Below are 20334 nucleotides of genomic sequence, written 5' to 3'. Positions count from 1 at the left end.
GTGGCGGTGGCGGGAAGCGCGGCGCTGAGGTAACTGACGGTCGCCTTGGGTTTCCCCTCTCCGGGGATTGATGTTCGTGAGGGAGCTGGGGTTGGCTCGGTGGGCAGCTGCAGCGCGGGGAGGAGAAGGCGGACTGGGGCTGTTCGGCCGCTGATAGGTGTGGTGGTGAGGTGAAAGGGTGCTCCCTTCAGCACCCGCCGCTCTGCCAGGCCTGGGTTAGCTGAGGGAGAGCTGCGGCCTGCCCTGGCTGCTGGGCCTGCAGCTCCCTCCTCCCGTGGCCTACCCCTGCACCCCAACCGCACGCTGGGCAAACGTGTGCCCACCCCCTGCTCCCGGGTCTGTAACCTCATGGCGGGGCTGCCCAGGGCTGGGTGGGCATGGCCGCGGAGGCAGTGGGGCACGCCGGCATGGAGCAGGGCTTCTTGTCCAGAATGACTTATGTCTGAGGGAGTGAGAGGGAAGCATAGGCTATCTAGCCCTATCTGGGATTTTCAGGCACCTGTGCCTACGCAGAAAGATTGTCTGTCTGCTGGAGGGGACTTGCTGGTCACCTGTATTGGGTCAGCTCTTTCATGATTGCTTTGCTAAAAACGCTAAGACTGTGTTACACCCCTGTTTCCCACCAATTACCTTCCCAGTGCTGAAGCTTGTTGTCCCGTTGGTCCAGTGTAGCTCTCTGGGCTTGTGCTTTAAACTGGGTTGCTAAATTTAAATATCCTTTTTCTCCCTATGCTCTTAACTTCCCAAAAGAGGGGGCTGTATTTTTGACCTGTATAGGTTCGATGATGTAGCTTACAAACTGCAGGGAGCCAAGGAATAGAGGTTGGGGGCAGGGAATGGGCAAGTGTGCAAAGTCCTAAAAGTGATACAGCTGTCAAAGCCCTGCATTATTAAGCTGTACTCAGAGAAAAGAGAAAGCGGTCATTCCAACCAAGAAGATAGGTTACTGTTGCCTTTCTACATCAAATAGTAATACTTCTTCCCAGAGAAAAGCCTGTGATGTTAACTTAAAATTATACCTTCATCAGTGGATTTGCTCTCCTCGAATTAGGGACACAGGGCAACAGATCTGTAACTGTGCTTAGTAGTGCTCTTTCTTATTACCTCGGAAGTAAACTAGTGCTTTTGTTTGCTTGATAGGTGACTGTGGAGAAAAAGCTATACTGATTATTGTCTGAAATCCTAGTTGGAGGAAGGTTTTTACGGATTTTTCTTAAGTAACCCTTTTTGTTTCCGTCACTTAGGCCACTAATTCCTATCCTGGAAAAAATTCCTCAGTTGTGTTAGTGCAGTTGTTGTTGGAGCTGCAAAGCCAGCTAGGTTTGGAAACTTAAGAGAAGTCCTCCTCCTTCTTTGTTTTGTTTTGTTTTTTTCCCAGGTTATTTTATTTGTGTTCAGCTCACCAGTGTGGCTCATCATACAATACTTGAAGCAGTTCCACCAGTCTTCGAACACAGACCATTTCAGAGAGAAGGGAGATGCTTCCCCAGAGAGAAATATCAATTAAATTCTGCTCTTTATATACGAGAGTAGATCCAGACCACTCCAACTCCGTTTCTTTCTTATAAACGTAAGTTATTTGCACGCAAATGCCACTGATTTATTCCGCTAGACACAAGCGTTCTTTAGTTCTTAGCAGTCCTAAAACCTCTTTCCTTTTGTAGAACAGCACAGCAGCTGATAAACTCTCCCTTTCCTGGTGGTTCATTTCATAGTGTGCACAAACATTTCCACAGATATTACTCCAGAATGATATAGGCTGTTAAATTTAAAATTCCTACTAGATGTTACTGAAACACTGCATTAGTGTTATAGTAAATTAGCTTTAGGGCTCATAATATTGCATATTTTAATAGCCCTGTGATTCAAAACACTGATCTGGTATAAATTCATTCCTTAAAAAATGTTGAGGGGGCAGCTTACTACAAGTGAACTTTATGCTGAATCAGGTATCATCTTGATTCCTGCAGCTGACATAAGGCCAGAATAAACTTTTTCTTTTGTGCTCTGGCTAATGTCACAAACACACAGTCATTGACCCAGCATTTATTCTGTTCTGATTAATACACTTGGGTAAGCATATTAGTGGTCATCAAACAATAGCCTGAGAAACTAGAAGCTTGGATACTGTTACACTGGAATAAGAGGGGTTTTTTTTCCTGTTTTGTTTTTAAATCACAGCTTCAGCAGCTCTATTTAGAGGTAAATGCCAAGAGAGGAGAGATTAATTTTTCTGCACTGCTTTTCATGATGAAAAAATACGGTGAAGCAATTTGCTTATCATATTAAAGCCTGACTTTTACATATCTCTTTGCTGCTTTTACTGTTGTTACCTCCCACAGCAAACTGACACCTGTTGTAATGTGCTAGCATTGTTCATTATTTGTTTTTCAGCAAGGGGCAGATTCTGTCAGATAACTGATCCCATTCCAACACTGAAAAATCTACTAAAAACTGTGATAGTCTTCTGAGAAGAATGAGTTGCTGTAAATCCTGGCATAAATTTGGTTATGTTTCACCTAAATTTATAAAACTTCCTCACATGTCCATGAAATGAAGCAGGGCAGAACTTAAGTTACAGAACATAGACAGTCCAATTTCTTGCTGCTGTGTAACCTGTCTAAAGCAGGTTGTTCTATTTTTTGGCAAAACTTGGATGCTTTTGTGGCAATAAAATTGTTGAAGTTGTCTGGTTTGTCCTTTCATAATGTATGTGACTGCACTTTTCTCATGTGCAGGCAGGAGAGTAGTTTTGACAGCAATCTGAAGGTCAGGGAACGCGCAAAGGGTCATGTCCATTCTTGCTGTTGAATACTGGAAAATGAGAAAACACGTGCAGCTCCACCTAGCCCTAGTTCTGCTGGATAAGGAAAGCAGATTTAGATTTGCTTTGATATTAAGTATAATGTAATGATTAAAAAAAGGGAAGTGACACATTCAAAGTATCTTAAATGGTAAGGTTTCCCTTGTAAGGTAAAAAGTCAGTAGCAGAATTAACCAGTTGGTACTTTCATTATTTTCCTCTGTAACTCTCTTATGGACAATGAAGCAGTTTTTAAATCATTAACTATTTTGATTGATATGCATTGTAATTGTAGGGAACCCTTACTAAAGACTGAGTGAGACCATCTAACAACAGTAAGGCAAATCTGGCTGCAGGGTACCTGGTACTGGGTCAGAAATGCCACTGCTACATGACACACAGTTCTGGTCCAACCTGATTGTGTTTTCCTGGTTCAGATTTGCTTTTGACAGATTAATTTTGTGTCGGGTTACATGCCATTAGGTTACAGAACAGTTATTATTTGCCCAAACCATACAAAGTCAGCATGAAAATGTAAAGCCAGTAAAGAAAAAAGCAGTGTATCTGCCTACTCCTGATTAAACTTCTACATCTGGATGGTTTTGTCCTTCACAGATGAAGAACAGTATTTATGGAACTCAAGTCCAAGGTCTCAGCCTGTTGTTACAGGATGCCTTGATCTAATCAGCTGTAGCTGATACAGCCCCATTTTTGCAAACTGTTCTGTGTGACACATGCCTTCACCCACACATTGGTGTCACTGCAGTTCTGCATGAGTGCAGGATCTGCCCATACAAAATAACTCCTCCTACTCTGTGGGGCCTACGGCTTGGACAGTGTATGAAGTGCTGTGTAAGAAGCGTGGGGAAGGAAAAGAGTGATGTTAAAGTATTGTCAGGAGCAAAATGCTGATGTTAGTTGGCAATGTGCATTGTCTGTATTCTTTGTTGCAGTGGATGGAAGGGAACTTTGTAATGGTCTCAGTAGGAGAATAGGGCCTCAATTCTGCAAGTATTTAGTGTTGATTTAAATGTCACTATTCGAGTATTTACATGTTATCCATGTGCGTTAACTTTCCTAGGACTTAGCACTGCAGTTACAATGCAGTTTTGAAAGCTATGCTGTGAACAATGTTTCTGGTATACTGTTTTTGCTTTTAAACTTCCTAAGTGTCTTAGAACACAACTATGTTTGAAACTCAGTTTAGAAAAAGTACTTTTATGTTTTACTCTGATCTTTAAAAGATTTATTTGAATCTGCAGATACTTGCAGTACAGCTGGTTTCTCTTTGGCTTTCCCAGTCTCGTGTCTCCCAATTTCAGAATGCATATACTGCTGCTGTCTGCTTTCTCCTAGGTATACAAAAGAAAAACACGTTTTTATTCTCCAAAAGGCACTTTGTCCCCACACTCCCCTTAAGTTGGGCATCCACTATAAACTTGCATGTTTTTAATACCTAACAACAATGGATTTGCTTCATTCTCTTCTGCATAGCCTTTTTTTTTTAATTATTATTTCCCCCTCCATCTTTTGGGGGGTTGTTTGTTGCAGATCAGTTTTTTGTGTCTACTTTCATGACACTTCTGATACTGTTGCTGTAAGAGCATCCTGTGCTGCATCTTTTGCTACTTGCAACATCTTTATGTGTTTGTCCTGTTTGAAATTTTGCAGAGCAGCACCGGTTCTTTTTGGGATTGTTTCCTCTTTCCATTGCTTATTGGTTCTTTCTCTTATTGTATTATTTATCTGAAGGAATTTCGGTGGCATAAAGTGTATGAAGACGCTTTATGACCATAGCAGTTCTTTGTTTGGCAAAGGGCAAAAATGGGTTGGTGGTGGAGTTTTATGACTCTGGAAATCACAAATTTCTTTTCCCACAGGAGGAAAATATGGTAACCTACAGACTGTTCCTAACAGAAGAAAGAAAACTTTAACTGCTCACAAATGCTTCTTGTCAGAATGAGATTCCTACAGCTACTGTCCAGGAAACCGGGGAAACTGGAAATGCTTTTTCAAATACCTTTTTGCCAAAAGCAATTCCCATATATGTGTCTGGCTACCTCTGCGTGTCTCTGTAGTAAGAAGAAAAAAACGAACAGTTATGAACAAGTTGACCAAGAAAAATACAAGAACTTGGTCTACTCTGTTACATCTTACAAAACCAGCGCCCAAACACCAGAGACAATACTTGAAGAAGACAATTTGTTATATGGGCCACCGGATAAACAGAGACCTCCAGTTAAAGCTGAAACAAAAACTCCCAAGAACTGCGTTCCTTTAATAAACCCCAACAAGAGAATTCCTCTTCTCAACAGTGATTCAAACCTCCCCATGAAAATTGCTTTGCAAAAAACGAAAATGCCCAGTGTTACCCGTATTCTTCAACAGACTATTTCTCCGCAGCAAGCCTTTTATCTGGAAAGATGGAAGCAGAAAATGATACTGGAGCTTGGAAAAGATGGTTTTGCAGAGTATACTAAAAGTAAGTAAACACAGTGCGATTGCCAAGTAGAAGCAATAGTCTGGATAGCTGGCTGGGATGCGCTAGCATAGCTGCAGTCTCTGGCCCTTCGAGTCAAGTGTTTTGGAAATCCATCAAGTTGTGTCCGTTTCAAGGGGAGAGAGTATATTATTAGCACACCTGTTACCAATGAATCTAAACACTGATCATTGTTCTAGGACCACTAAAATGGATTTAGAAATGTGTGGGACATGAGAATTAGACTGTAGACATTCTTTGCTGTACCCTACCTGCCTCTCCTTTATTTTTCCATTTGTTAGTATCTATTTACAAATAGATGTTTTCCAGCTGATGTTATTGAGCCTGTTTGCAGATACAAAGCTACTTTGTAATGAGGTGGAAATAAGCATTCTGAAATCATACCATCTTGAGTGTTTAAAAACCTATGTATCTTGCTGTTTATGTTGCAGTTCTTCAGTAACTAGTTTATCCAGTATATGTAGCCTCTTCTATGAAATTGCCATGCATTTAGAGGTTTTCATTTCATAAGACCTACAAAGGTGACTTCCTCCAAGCTGTAGGACTGAAGGGGATCTGGCAGGACCTGGGTGATAGTAGGTAGCCTCTTGTAGCGAGGTTGATAAATACCCAAGCGCTGCTTACATAAATTATTATGCTTTTTAAAACTGAGTATCCTGTGTTTATGCTTTTTGAGTTACTAAGCACTTCAGTGAATAAGGTGGCATAACAAACCTTACATAACTGTTTAAAATTTATCTTTCCTGGAATCATTTCTGAGATAAGCCCTTACTCCTGGAACTATGCCCACCCATTTCAGGAGGAGATTAGTTCCATTCAAATGAACCAATACAGCAGAAGAAGCAAATGCAGCAAAAGCAGCCTAGAATAATATTTTTAATTCATAGAAATTTGCAAATGCCTTTGAATAAAGAATAAATTAAAAATCATATTTTGTTTCTGAGTAATTAGCAAGACCAAAAAAGTACAGTAAGCATTAATGTAAGAGATACTCTAATTTCACTGGTGATGTTTTATTTTTCTGTCTCATTCCCTTCTGTTCCCTGCATCTTCAAGCTTTCAGTACAAAAACAGGACTGGTTTAAGAGCTATGTTGTGCAATATCTAGAATACAAGTCCATCGGGTATTATGAGTAGTGTCTAAAATGTGGGTTTTTTTCACATTTTTCTTAGACCTTTTCCTCCAAGGAGAGCTCTTTCATGCAGCTTTGGAGTCTATATTCCTGTCTGAAGAGATGGCAACTAAGGAGCAGAGAGAAGATGTTGCTATTTCCGGCTACTTATCAAGTGTGCAGCATGTCTTAAAAGATATCAGCGAAGTGAAAGCTCTAGAAAGTGCAGTTCAGCATGAGACTCTTCAGTATCTGGGCCTGGTAGACTGCGTGGCTAAGTATCGGTGAGGTACTGGTTCTCTAAGAAACCTGATAATGCCAGTGTTGCATGGTGCTCTGTGGCACATGGGAGGCTGTGTCCCAGGCTGGAGCAGGTGTGTTGGTGAGGTGTTGGGGGGAAGCTGGATGCATCTCTAAGAGCGGCGAAATGGATGCACTCCCCTGGATGAACCTGATGACAGAAGTGCTGTTGTTTCTTGTGGAGAATTCCTTACTGGGGCAGGGTATGAGTGACGCAGGGTTAAGTGATCCTCAGCAGTTGCCAGGAACTGCAGCATATATATTAGTTAAGTCTTGATTTTTGAGATCTAAGCTACCAATGTGGAAAAGACATGCTTAAACATAATAATGAGCAACATGACATCAGGGTGAAACGGGCAGAGAGTGATACGACTTTCTTTGCTGTCTCATCCCTTACTTTTTACTTATGACTAAACTTAAGTTTAAAATATTGTCCTATCTTGTTCTCTTCTGCAGAGGCCGGTTGTGTGTGATTGACTGGAAAACTTCAGAGAAACCAAAGCCATCTCTGAAGAATACTTTTGACAACCCATTACAGGTTGCAGCGTATATTGGAGCCATAAATCATGATGCCAATTATGACTTCCAGGTCAGTAGGCCTGCTACTTGCCAAGACAAGCAGCAGCACCCACGTTATTTTCATTTCTCCCCACCTACTGCCTTTAGCACCCACTGTCCATCATGGAACTGTTGGTAGGATTTGTAACAAAGCAGCCCAGTCTTAGATCAGGATAAGCTGATGTACTGTGAAATAACTCCAGTACTCTTGCTAATCCTGCTGCCTTTGCCTGTCAGCAGTATATTTTCAGTGGTTTTAAGGAACTGCTCAGTGGGACTGAGGGATGCTCAGTGTCTTAGGAGGTCAGGTGAACTGACAGTGACTTGGCGTCTGGACAACCCCCAGTGCTTTGTTCTGTGTGGTTTTTGCTTATGTCAAGAGTAGGAAGGGGGAGAAGAAGTAAAGCAAAAGAGCCTGCAAACACGGAAATGGGGTGGGAGGGCATTGCTTGCATCATGTGTTGCTATATCCCACTAGCAAATGAGGGACTAAGTGATTTACTTGGAGTGTTTGGAAGCTGTATAGTGTTTCCTCAGAGGAAAGCAGTGTGTTGTAAAGACTCCAAACGCAATTCTAGCCAGGCCTGCTTGGTCTGCAGGATTGTTATTTCAATGCAAATCATTGAAGGGGGGGAAATATAAAGCAGAAGAGAGCAGAATAATTCATAGGTTGTGCAAAGGACTTTCTAGAATACTACAGAGGTCAGCAAACACAAGCACTTAACAGGCATGATCCTTACAGAGTGAAATACAGGCAGTAATTCTAGAATTCTGCTATTAGCCTGCTGTCACCCACTGCTTTCTCTTCATGCCAGTGGCTGTTTTGAATTTGGATTAGATGTTTGTCAAGTATGAAAGATGTCAGAACACACCTAAATAACCATTTCCATTCAGACTGATGCTGGAGAATGGCATCAGTCTGGTTATATGACCCCAGGCAAAACCTCATCAGTCGCTGGGAACTTTACCAGCATCTGCAAGGTTTAAATAGACCCTATCACTCTGATACTCAGAGTTCGAGTCCTCTGGTTTTCACCGAAGTCAGTCAGAGCTTTGGACTCTGACTGAGTCTTTGGAGCATTTGAATGTTAGTTTTCAAGTATTTTATGGTGAATTACTGCTCTTTTTTTTTCCCCATTTCTTATTTAAGATACTTATATGTTAAGAGGACATTTTGCAGTGAGGTTTAGTTTTTAGAATTGCTGATTGAAGTTGCATACTAATGTTGAATTTCTGACAGCCTTCTGTTTTTAACTGTAGGTTAGTTGTGGACTCATTGTGGTTGCCTATAAGAACGGCTCCCCTGCGCATCCGCATTTCATGGATCCTGATCTGTGCTCACAGTACTGGAATAAGTGGCTTTTGCGCCTTGAAGAGTACATGGACAAAAACTGACCTGAACTAAGCTATGCAGAGGCAAGTGGTCTAAGCACAGACCCGAAGCAAGAATCCTTTGTTTAATTCTGCCATTTTAATACACGTTCTTTTTTGAGTAACTTTGGCTAATTTCTTAATATCAGGGTTGTCCCTGCCCCGCCCTTCCCCCCCCCCCCCAAAAAAAAAAAAAAAAAAAAGCAAGGACGTTTGGAATGGGGAATGTGTATTTACTTATGTTGTAGGTGACTTAAGTGGACCAGGACAAAGTCAACTTACTTAATCTCAGTTTTTCCCCACACAGTTTATACAACCTGAGGTTGATAGAAAAGTTTCTATTGTCAAGTTAAACAGTTCAAATCAAATCATCCTTCTTTTGTCATTTTTGAAAAAAAAAAATGTTGCAGAACTGAGGCTTTGAAAATGAAGTTGGTGAACTAAAGCAAAACGACATCTGCATTGTCTGAGCTGAAAGAAATGCAAACAATAAACAAATGAATATAGTAGGCTGGATTTCAGTCAGCTTAGTTCTTGCTCATCTCAAAGGTATCTATTAAGAGGCTTGTTACTATTTGTGGTTTTTCTTACAGCAACAACTGGAAAAACTGCACTAAGAATTATAACCAAAGTTCTCATAAGCACTTATTTAAAATATTAAGGCAAAGTTATCACTTAATAGAAGTGGCTTAGGAACAGAGGGACAGAATTATAACCAATACCTTTAGAAATTTCCAGCAACTGTTCTGAAAGGTAGAAGTTTGACTACTTGTAGTGGCTCCTCCTGCAGGTTTCTTAGCAGGCTGTGCAGCCCACATAAAGACTGAGAGAGTGTAAACGGGCTTTGTACCTTAGGTTGTGAGGTTCTGTGCAGGCCAAATCTGCAACTGTCTTGAGTTCTCCTGACTTCGCTGTGGGTCTGAGCTGACGACGAGCCTACCCATGTGGAATGATCTCCAGTGTCAAGTTATAGCGTTTGCCAGTGCGAGTAAGTTTCTTTATAAAAGTAGGCTTGTGACTTCGAAGCTGAGCCTTCTGACGAATGAAGAGCCACTGATTGTTTTTTGGGGGGTTGGTTTTTTGTGTGGTTTTTTTTTTTTTTTAAATGAGTTTGTGAATAATTGTTCTAAACCAGAAGTTACTTTTGAAGCTTGTTTTGTAAAATCAAGTCTGTAAGACACAGAATAAGCCTTGCTGATGTCAGGCGTTATTGCTTTGTGTTGCACACCCGGAAAGCTTTTTTTCCTCGTTCTTTGTTTTCTCTGAATTGTATGTATGAGTTTTCATAATACCACTGCAGATTACAAATAAAAATACAACCAACCCGTAAGCTTCAAGAAAGTCAGCCAGAACTGTACCTAAAAAAAACAGTGGGCGGGCTTGCTGCTGAAGAAACTTAAACCTCTGTAGCGCTTAATCTTCTGCTCTTCCAGAGTACTGAACTGTGGAAACCTGTGCAATGAAACTTAGTTATAGTGGTACTTGCTTATTTAAACCTAGTCTGGTGATGTTTTGATTACTCTGTGCTTAATTAGATTTCTATCTAAAAAGACAAACCATGGAGACTGAGAAACTGGGTTCAGAGATGACTAACCACGACAACGCTGCATGAGTGCTCAGAAGTTCTACCCGTTTTACAAGTATCTTCCCACATCACAGAATTTTAGCAAGTGGGTGGTTCAACGTCACTGAACACGGTCAATTTTTTGTGAAAGATAGCTCTGTGGATACAAAGAGGGTGGGTATAAGCAAGAGGTAAGATGCTCTGGGCAGAAGCAGGAGGTGATAAAACATGCTGAATTCCCTGTGTTGATTGGGATGGGATAAATCAAGAGCGCGCAGAACAGTTGGGCAATGTTTGGGAGGGATTGCCACCTTCATCAGTGCATCATACAGCCACTAGATGTCTGAACCATGTAAGATTTCAGCCTCGTCCTGCCTCCTAGTAAATAAGGACAAGTCTGGAGCCTGGGCAATGTGGGCACCTGTTGGCTTCATCTGTGTCCATTTGTTTAACAAAAGCCTTGTGTCTGAGGAATGCTGCCAGCTTCACTGGCAAGGTCAGTTTGTAAACCTAGCTTTAAGTCTCAGATGAGTTTGTACCATCAGAGAGCCAGGAGAAAGCAGACAGCCTTCAAAGACAGCAGCGGTGGAAGTTACTCATGTCTAGGACTTCTGAAAGTCTGGCTGCCTTGGGAGGCACAAGCTAGTGCCAGTTTTGTCCCATAACAGAACTGGCAGATGGCTGTCGCCAGTGTCATGCAAAGTCAAACCCGCTTTGTGACCACTTCAAACTAACTTGCCAGACTGTTAAATTGATGTGCCCAAGGCATCTGCTACAGGCACTATCTGTCCTCTGCAGAAAAACCAGCCAGACATACAGACACAAACAACACATAGAGACACAAAATGTGTCTCCAGCTAGATAAGGAGGTTTTCAGCTGCACCTCCACTGCTCCAGTGTAAGGGCTGAGGTTTCAGCAGAGCTAAGCACACGAATCCTTTGCAGTTAGGTGAATGCGAGTCACTTTGCTCAGATGGACTGTACTGAACAGTCCCACCTAGGAGCTGAACTCAACTGTTAAGTTTCATGACTGAGACCTCGCTGAGAGGGCTACAGGGGAGTGTTGCCAGCACAATTGGCTGAACCAGCTGTTAACACTTTTCTTAGCCAGGCAATTTTGTCAATGTATTTGCAAGCACGCAAGCTGCGCTGGGTGTGAGCAACCTTCCATTTATACTATTCAAAAGTATTCTGCAAACTTTACCATTACATAGGATGACAAGTTTGTTCTTTACACAGTAGCATCGCTTTATTATCCTTGTTTTCAAGGTCCCAAGCACCAACAGTTGTGCTGAATAAAGTATTCATATCATTAGAAATGCTTTAAAACCCCTAGAAGCTTTTCCCCACAAAAACCCAAGCAGATGCCTGTACAAAACTGAGGCAAATTGAGAAGATTTTTACAATTCTTGCAGAGATGCTCAGAATCTCATTTTAGTAGTAATGACTATGAAGGTCCTGGCTATGACTCTGTGTTTTAGGTGGGTTACTTTTCAGCTGTTGTTTCAATGTACATAGAATACAGCACATCCTCCCCAAATGTAATTTTGAGCACGGAATTAATTTTTGGAATTTATGAATGAAATCCATTAATTGTTATGCATTTTAATTGATGTAAAACCTGTTTGGCAGCTGTGTCCATTAAGTTAAGAGACAAAATAACATGCACTTGGACCAGAGCACTTTGTGGTTGCTGAGGAAGTTACCACCCCACCCTGTCGCTCCTAATTCAGACGCCCAAGTGCCCAGTAAAGGCTGCAGCAGTTTCTGAAGAGTCTTAAATTGTCAGGTGCTTTCAGCAACATGAGTTATGTGGGCATCCCTCTCCTCTGTTTTTTTAAATCTCTAAATTCACACTCGATAGTCCCTGTAGGCTACCCTCTTGGTTGTCCTGGGTCAACAGGAGCTGGAGCAGGACTGTAGGGGAAGTCCAAAAGCACAGAGGTGTAGTACCAGTCCCTCACCATCATCGCTACCTCCTTCCCTTGTAGCATCAGTCTCACTAGGAGCCTTCTAAACTGACTGGTTACAGAGAGGCCAGATTTGTGCCTACAGTTTTGCACTGATCTCGTGAGGCAGTGACAGTCTCCCTTTTCACTGCCTTGCACTGCTCTGTTGTATTAGTGAGCAGGCACTTGATGGTTAAAAAGAAAAAAATCTCCAAGAACACACACACACGCACACACACACGCGCCCCCCCCATAAAATACACACAAAATTGCATTTCATCACGACAGAAAATACATAGCTTCAAGTCACTGAAGTGTTTTCTTTGGGTTTCTGGGTTGATATTGATGTATGTTAGAAGGCTGTGGTAATAATCCCCAAAGCAAGCGTGACAACTCCAGGAACATCAGAGTTAAGGTTACACTTAAATCTAAACATGATAAAAGTAAGTTCACAGTTTGAAGTACCTAAAACACGACTTTAAGTCTGCCCTGGAATAATGTCATTTGCTAGTAGAGAAAAAGTTCTAGGGAGGAAAAAGTTCTGCATCCTTTAAAAAAAGTTTCAGCTCACCTTGGATCACGCTTCCATAAACTGTGAGTGTACTGCACAGGGGGGCAGAGTTAAAGCTTATCTGTGCATTTTAACTTATTTACTGATACAATGTAGTCCTGTTCTTAAGACCATTTTAATTCATTTTGCATAGAACAACGTGCTAGTAGCTGCTCTTACACGGCACTTTTCACCCAAACCTCTCAAAAGTAGTTTGTACAGGAGGCAATGGTTATTATCTTTACAAAATACACTGGGGAAAGGTGAACTTATTTGTCAGTGGCCACTCGGACGTGTGGTAGAGCTGAAACAGAAAACGGGTTGCCTGAATGTCAGTTCAGTAAACATTCCATCCAAGAGGTGACAGCCTCTTCCAAGCTTTCCATTTTTTTGGGGGCCAGATAAAAATGCCTGATGTTTGCATCGTATATGGGAATATTTGTTTCAAGTTGAGGTTCTACCAACATCAAGAGAGTCCCATTAACAGAAGCATCCCTTTCATTTCAGGGATTTCTGTCAAAATTGGTTTTAAAAAAATAATATATATATAGTCCTACATGTAAACTTCATTCCTTTAGACCACTGTAATCCACCGTGTTACTCATCTTTGTCATCATCTTTGGAGTTCATCTGCAGAACAGGGCTCAGTTTGTTTTGCAAAACCGCTGCAAGTTTTTTTGAGGTTTTTTTCAGGAAAGCGCTTCCGGGGTGAACGTTACTAACGTGCAGGTACAGGTCCTCCTGCGTGGGGCCTGTGTAGCCGCAGTCTTCGCACACGTAAAGTTTATCTCGCCTCTGTTTGTAGGCGTATTGCTGCTGCACGCCATGAATCTTCTTAAGGTGGGACTCCAGGGAACAGCGCTGGGTGAAGGCTTTGTTGCAAACCTCACATTTGTAAGGACGAATTCCTGCAACAAAAAAGACAGTGATTACCATTCTGATTTATGTTTCTTACAGCTGACTAAAGAACAGGCTAAGAGCAAGGCTCTGGCATATCAGCTATTGAGCAAATACCTAGCAGCAGGGAGCTACTAGCCTGAGGAACTGTCTAAAGAAAACATCTTACTTACAGGATAAAATTTTCATGAATGGGTTGATATATTTAGGCATAGAAAACCTAGAAACATTTCAAGAAGACGTAGGCAGACGCTAACAGGTGCCCATCGGCGCTTTGGTACTAAAGAAGAAGCCGTTATCAACTCTTCTAAAACTTATTCCTTTAGAGTCCCGACTTTTTGAAGTCCTCTGATTACATAAAACCATTGGTTTCAACTAACCTTTCATTTTGGCTTTTATAATGAATGAAATCTTGTATCTCGGTAAGATGTTAATTTTTCTCTTTTAGTGAGCAAAGCTTAATGAGGCTTCAGTGAACGGCAGCCCAACGTGAACATACAGCAATCACAGTACTTCAAAGGAGTGAGAGCGTTTTCGTAGAATATAGATTTGATGATTGAGATTACAAGCTCAAGTTCTAGAAGAGAAGTGCATTAAGATGAAAGAAATACATATGTGTGTCTCTAGAGGAGGGACAAGGGGCTGGCTTGTGATTTGAATGCCTGAGTAGTTTTGTTCAGTACAACCAACATTACAAAAAATACTGAGCAGTAAAAAGCATCCATTTTAGCACCAATCAACACCGATTTAACAACAACCCCCCCCAGTACTTGAATGGCAAGTAGCTGAGGGTTTAGCGACAGTTGAAAAAAACCTAAGCCAGTTGTGATTTTACTTACTAGACTAGCTCAGTAAGTTTTCAAGCAAACACCAGTCTTAAAGTTGATGCAAGGAGTTACCTCAACCCCTCTCTTTTCCCGATGAAGGGTGAAACGTGAGCGTGTGGAAGATCGCACCTATAGTGAGCCAGGCAAAAAAAGGCAAAGCACACACATCCATACAGGCAGTTGGAACTTCGTAATGGCATTGTGTTAAGTTCACCACTCAGTCGCTGATCTTTCTACTAGAAATCCAAATGAATTACACATACCAATAAGCAGCATCTTGATTGCATTTTTGCAAGTCTTGTAGAAGGAGGTTATCCCAGTGCACCGGCTTAAACTATCAAGACTGCTTCAGTTACATTGAACTGCAATTGGAGAGAAACTCCAAATCTTCATTAGAATTCACACACAGAAGTGTATCCTTTACAAACAGTATTTTGGGTGCAGTTTCATGCTCCTCTGAAGGCCACTTAAACCTTCACCATCCTTGGTTCCTGCTGCCAACAGTGCTTCACAGACACGAACACAAGCACAAGAGGGATAGTGCCAGGATGGCACAGCCCATCACGGTCGCGAGAACCTCTTCATTACTTAGGAATCATTTAAAAATTTTATTTTACTGTGTATATTAGTTACTTTTTAATGTTTAAGTCTGCTTATGCCATGAAGCTAGACTGGGACATGTGGCTTTCACTCTTTCTGACGCTACCCTACTGTTGCACAGTCTGCTTACAAACGCTGCACGACAATTTCCACTGAAACACCGACATTCAGTAAAGCACATGTAGGTGAGCACCCGTAGCTACAAAATAAAGCCCACGCTACCACTTCCAGCTCAATGTCTTCTTTTTAACATTCAAATATAGCCCAGCTTTCCTGAACAGCAATCAACTTTGACATAAAAGATGTCACCACTTTCAGAGGCGCCGTATTTCAGCCTGGAAAAGATACACGCCAATACAATATTGGTACCACTGCTGCAGCCAGCCATCATCCCCCTCCACGACTCAAGGCATCAGACAAATACAGTATATGTGAGCGTTCATCCTGGCTTTACACTGGAGAGGAGAAATAGTGATGCCAGATTTCTTCTAGTAAATTTGGGGACAATCTAACCATAAGATTCACATTTCCAGGACAGTGGGTTTTCACTCCTGTCCAGTACAAAGATCCTTCTTCCCTTCCAGTTTCGCGAAATTGGCTCCACTCCTGCAGAGCGAGTTCACCCCTACCTGCCACAGCATACATATATTTTTAGCTTCTGAACAGAGACCCTCTTGGATTTAGTTTCTGAATCTCAAAGGATGAGGAGACAGGTTGAAAAATCACTTCTTTCAGAGGCACCGACTCTGCACTTCGGCCATACCCCAGCAGCAGCTCCCTGCTCGCAGCCAGCAGCTTTCCTTTCCACATGAAAGCTTTACAAACAAACCAAACCAGCCCAAAACGTTGGCTCCGGCCAACGCTTTCCCATCGAAACGGGCGGCATTGTTTTCATGAGCTCTACTGCTAAGAAACAGCTTCTGCTTACCAACATACTTGCATCACCTCTAGCAGTTCGCCTGGTTAATGGGGCCTAAGCCAAAACAGGGCCATTGCAGAGTAAGCCGAAATAATTGGCAGGTCCCATAGGTAACCGCAGATCTGGAAAAGTTGGAACGTGCCTGGGAGATGCGGTGGATGCATCTTCCAGGTGCCCGACGGTGCAAAGTCCAAGCCTCCTGAGCAAAGCCAGGTTGGCCTGCCAGAAATCATCTTGCTTGGTGAGGATGGGGTTGATGTGTATTTAAGCCATCGCTTCCACTAAGGAACAGAAACAAAAAGGCAGCCTTCTCCCTGCTCCAGGTTAGGACAACCACTTCTGTGACCAGCGAGCTGGATCTGAGGCAACCGATCCCGTTCAAAGAAACACAACTGCCGCTATTTGGGGTGGGCTCAGGAACCAACCCCACTGCAGAGCGGCCACGGAAAATGCATCCCTCCAGCCCGGGGGAGCGATACAGGAGCAAGAGCGAGCAGAGCAGGGAAAGAGACGATTTTTCTTACTTCCAGTGCCATCATGGGCTTAAATCACAGCACCCTCCATTGTGCTTGTACGCCTGGTGTAGATGCAAGCAGGGAGGAGGGAACTAGCCCAGATTCAAGGCAACTTTTTTACCTGCTGCCCCCCCAATTCAGAGCAGGAACCGCTGTCAGGAGATTTCTCAACCCATGCTGTGGCCCGTACAGCGAGTGAATAGAGACTGGTTAGGCCGGCAGACAAACTGATCTGGACGGCGAGACGTGCAGAGCGAAACAGCTCCGAAAGGGATTGGAGAAGCTGGTAGCCCGAAGCAGGCAGGGATGCAGCACACAGGATTAGCAGAAGTCAGGTGTGTTGCCTAGTTTCCGTAAAGAAGCTGGAGGCACCGCATGAACCACATTCTGGCTTCTCCAGACAGTGCCAAAGTCCAGCCATAACCCCATCCCGCAGGACGGCCAGCGGGGAAGGTTCGCAACGGCTAAAAACCAAGAAACTGCTGCTCGTTGCCTCTAGAGGGCAAAGCATTTTCATCCACCGCCTGCCTCCACTCACCCGTACGCGCTGGACTCGCAATAACATGTGGTGAGTTATCCCAGGTGGGTTATCTTGGGTGGGTTATCCTGGGTGGGTTATCCCGGTCTCGCTGCCCCAGGCACGGCAGCACGCAGCTGTGTCTTCACCGGATCTGGATGGCTCATGCACCCACACTGCTTCACACAGATTTCCTTAGTTCTCATCAGATTTCGTTAGTCCCAGGACTTTCATCTGTCCACGCTCAGGTCCTTCCCTTTCCTCCACTGCATCTCCGCTATTTTTTGCAAACGTCGTTTACCTGGGTTTTGTATTATTGTCTTGCCGGGTTACCCTCACCCTCTCCTCGTCCTTGTCCCATCTCACCCCTTTCTGCAATCTCCCGCTACCCAGAGCCGCCCGCAAGCCCCTGGGGATCGCGTTCTCACCGGTATGGGTCCGGACATGTCTTTTCAGATCAAAGGTGTCGTTGAAGCCTTTTCCACAGAAGGTGCACAAGTGTCTCTTCACCTGGCTGTGACACTTGATGTGACGGTTGAGCATCCGCTGCAAGCGAAAGCCTTTGCCACACAGCTCGCAGCTATGCACCGTAGCGTCGTTACAGGTGCCGGTGGTGAACTAAGGAATGGAAGAGGACTGGGTGAGTAGGCATCGAGATGACAAAGACCGACAGAAAACAAACAAAATAAGAAGGGATGGCTTATTGTGGCGTTAAAAAATTCTTGGGACATAATTCAAAATGAAAAGTGAAAGCATTTGGGAGATTCTTGCCAGGTGGAACCTTCACGCTTCCCTTGCGATCAAGTAAGTGGCTGACTTAATGTGCACGGCTTGGGACTGATGCAACGCTGGCCGGCTTGGCTTCAGGGATTCAAACAAAGCCTGTGTGGTGGATGCCTTCCAGAGGAAGGGACCCTCGTCCAGCTACATCCATAAGCACTCGGGCTCAGGCTATGAGCACCTCTCCGTGGGGTTGCGTGTGTGCTTGCTCCTGGATGGAGCCGGGAGCCCTCCCTGGCGTGAGAAAGTTGGACTCATGCGGTGCCTTTGCCAATCACCCTGCCGGCTGCTATGGGTCCCTCGAAAACCAGCCAGCGGTAGAAAAAAAAAGGTAGGTTTGGCGAGATAAACCAAAGGCACGTTGTGCTGACTCAGCAGAGACCGAAACAATGGCACTAATCTCCTCCCGGTGGTCTCCCTGGCTCGTTAATTAACGGCAGAGTGTCATTAGGGGTTAATCTCTTCATTCCTGCTCCTAACACCAAAAATATTGCGCCAACACCATGACCTAACTTGACTAAGGGAGACACTGATGATTCAGCTCTTGGGAAAAGTGTTCCTGAGAAGGAAAGCTTAACGTCTGGCAGATGCAAATACTTTGCTATTAGTTTAATTATTTGTGGAGGAGCGGACGTGCTCGCCGCTAGCCGCTCGGGATGGGGGAAAGCCAGCGGAGCAGGCGGCACCGTGCACACACATCCATCGGCTCTCGTGGCGCTTTTGAGGAGTTTCTGTGGCACGCTGAGAAAACCCAACTCTGCCGAAACGAGGTTTCACTGTGACAGTCGCTAATAGCCCAGGTTAAATTATACAAAGTAGGTTAAAGTCAAACAGCAGCAGGGCAAGCTCTTCACAAAGAGAGGAATATGTTTGGGGGTTTCTTTTTCCTGAAGAGCCAGTTATTTTTCCCAATTCTCCTCCTTCGCTTACTACCGAAGCAATGCTACCTGAAATTGTAGCGAAATACTTAAAAAAAAAAAAAGGCAGCTGTGAAACCACGAGGTGTGAAACTAGAGGGGGAACTGGCTGGGAAGTATCTGTTGGGCAACAGGTAGGACTCCACCTCATGGGGCCGCATATAAGCAGGGTGAAAACCTAGTGTTAATCACGAGATTAATAACATGGTGGCCGAAAGGCTGTCAATCCCAGCAGAGACAGTGGGAATTTTTACAGCTCCATCCAGCAAAGCAACAGCCAGGGTTTAACGAGGTGTTAACTAGCCACTGGTAAACACATCTCCTCCTTCTTAGCACTGGGGTGGCCTGGCTCCACCTCTGCTGAGGGGAACCCTGGATGTTCAGAGGTGGACGTGGTCCTCCCACCCCATCCGCATTACCACCGCGCTTCAGGAGCTCCGTCTCGGGTACCACGAGGAGCCCGTCAGCGATTTGCCTTCTCGGTCTCAGGAGGGAAATCATCGCTCGGCTCTGCCCAGGGGACAGCCAGACAGCCAGAGCTCCTGCCCATGCAGCGGAGAGGCTCCTCAGCAAAGTTAATGGACAGATAATTGCTTCGTTTCACCCAAGCCTGTGGGTCCACCTCAAGGTCTTTCACAGCTTCGGAGGAAGACCTTTTCCTAGCTGCTATCTTGATACGTCAAGAGGGTGGGGGGGGGCAGCGGGAAGATTCACCACACAGCCCCCCCCTTGGCGAAGGCTCGACTACAACCTGGAAGGCGGCCTTTTAAGGAGGCCCCACGTTAAGGAACGAGATCCACCCACGCCCGGTGGGGCATGACTTCTAGCTGCCAGGGCTGGTCCTTCCTGGCTGGGTTCAGAGCTCCTGCGGGACCCGAGCCAAGCAGGTCAGGGGCAGCATGTCCCAGGCAGGGGTAAGGGAAGGCAAAGGGCACTGGAAGATTACGGTACGTCGCTTACGAGGTTTGCCCTGCCGCCGCCATCCTACGGCTGGCTGCTTTCGCGGGCCTCCGTCTCAGGGTGTGGGATGGGTGCCGTCACCTCTAGCGGAGAGAGCCCAAGGGACTCTTGTCACCCAGCGTCCCCATCCTTGTAGCGGGGTCACCCCATCACCGGGGAAGAGATGGCGTGGGGCGGGGAGGGTACAGACGGTTACCTTGATTTTCGACCTGACTGCGGGACGCTTGATGGCCAGGTCCAGCAGCATCCCCCCGGCCGTTCCCATCTCTCCGGGAGCGGGTTGGGGTGTCGGGGGATCGCTGGGTTCCACATCCCTGGTCCCGCTGCTCCCGCTGCTCTCCAGGCTACAGCTGTCCTCGTAGCCCAGCAGCACGCAGCCGATCCCACCTGCAGCGAGAAGCCGGGGGTCGGTGAGGGTGTTGTGGGTCGGAGCAGGGGGATGATGTGATTAAAAAAAAGGGGGGACCGGGGGAGGTGGGAGCCGCCGGTGTTTAACCTGCGGGCGGGCCGCAGGGGGGGGGAGGATCCGCGGCTCCCGCTGCAATCGGAAACTCAAACACGAACGGTCCCAAAGTTCAAACAAGGCAGCTCCGCCGCCTTCCCGTTATACCCCGGGCAAGGGCAGGAGGAGGAGGAGGAGGAGGAGGAGGGAAGGGGGAGGCCAGGAGTACATCCCCCCCCAGGTTCTTTCTTCT

The 20334-nt window shown here is 44.8% G+C and overlaps 2 protein-coding genes across 3 annotated transcripts in view; one reads left to right on the top strand and one right to left on the bottom strand.

Annotated features, from left to right (window-relative positions):
- Positions 1-9924, top strand: MGME1 (mitochondrial genome maintenance exonuclease 1). 2 transcript variants are annotated; one of them, XM_010577793.1, is made up of 6 exons: positions 1-29; positions 1379-1570; positions 4684-5285; positions 6510-6699; positions 7172-7304; positions 8534-9924. In XM_010577793.1, the coding sequence occupies exons 3-6, from the start codon at positions 4748-4750 to the stop codon at positions 8666-8668; spliced, it is 996 nt and encodes a 331-aa protein (XP_010576095.1). In that variant the 5' UTR covers positions 1-29; positions 1379-1570; positions 4684-4747; the 3' UTR covers positions 8669-9924. The 2 variants fall into 2 exon arrangements, with proteins under 2 accessions (XP_010576095.1, XP_010576094.1); XM_010577792.1 differs by lacking the exon at positions 1-29 and adding an exon at positions 43-157 and having other exon boundaries at positions 6477-6699.
- Positions 9925-13211: 3287 nt separating this feature from the next.
- OVOL2 (ovo-like zinc finger 2) overlaps positions 13212-20334 on the bottom strand; it is a 7569-nt gene continuing 446 nt past the window's right edge. The window contains exons 2-4 of the mRNA XM_010577791.1: positions 19836-20026; positions 17411-17600; positions 13212-13615 (exon numbers count right to left, since the gene is read on the bottom strand). Coding sequence (XP_010576093.1) covers positions 13305-13615; positions 17411-17600; positions 19836-20026 — 692 coding nt within the window. The 3' untranslated portion in view covers positions 13212-13304. The remainder of the gene's footprint in view (positions 13616-17410; positions 17601-19835; positions 20027-20334) is intronic.

This window comes from Haliaeetus leucocephalus, unplaced genomic scaffold, assembly GCF_000737465.1.
Source record: "Haliaeetus leucocephalus isolate CR32 unplaced genomic scaffold, Haliaeetus_leucocephalus-4.0 Scaffold577, whole genome shotgun sequence".
Classification (NCBI taxonomy): Eukaryota; Metazoa; Chordata; class Aves; order Accipitriformes; family Accipitridae; genus Haliaeetus; species Haliaeetus leucocephalus.
This window is presented reverse-complemented; position numbering and strand designations above follow the sequence as displayed.

Excerpts from the sequence above, each read along its gene's own strand:
- MGME1 (XM_010577792.1), top strand. The coding sequence starts at position 4,748 with ATGCTTCTTGTCAGAATGAGATTCCTACAGCTACTGTCCAGGAAACCG. Across the intron at positions 6,700-7,171 it reads GACTGCGTGGCTAAGTATCG|AGGCCGGTTGTGTGTGATTG; the intron begins GTGAGGTACTGG and ends TCTCTTCTGCAG. Across the intron at positions 7,305-8,533 it reads ATGCCAATTATGACTTCCAG|GTTAGTTGTGGACTCATTGT; the intron begins GTCAGTAGGCCT and ends TTTTAACTGTAG.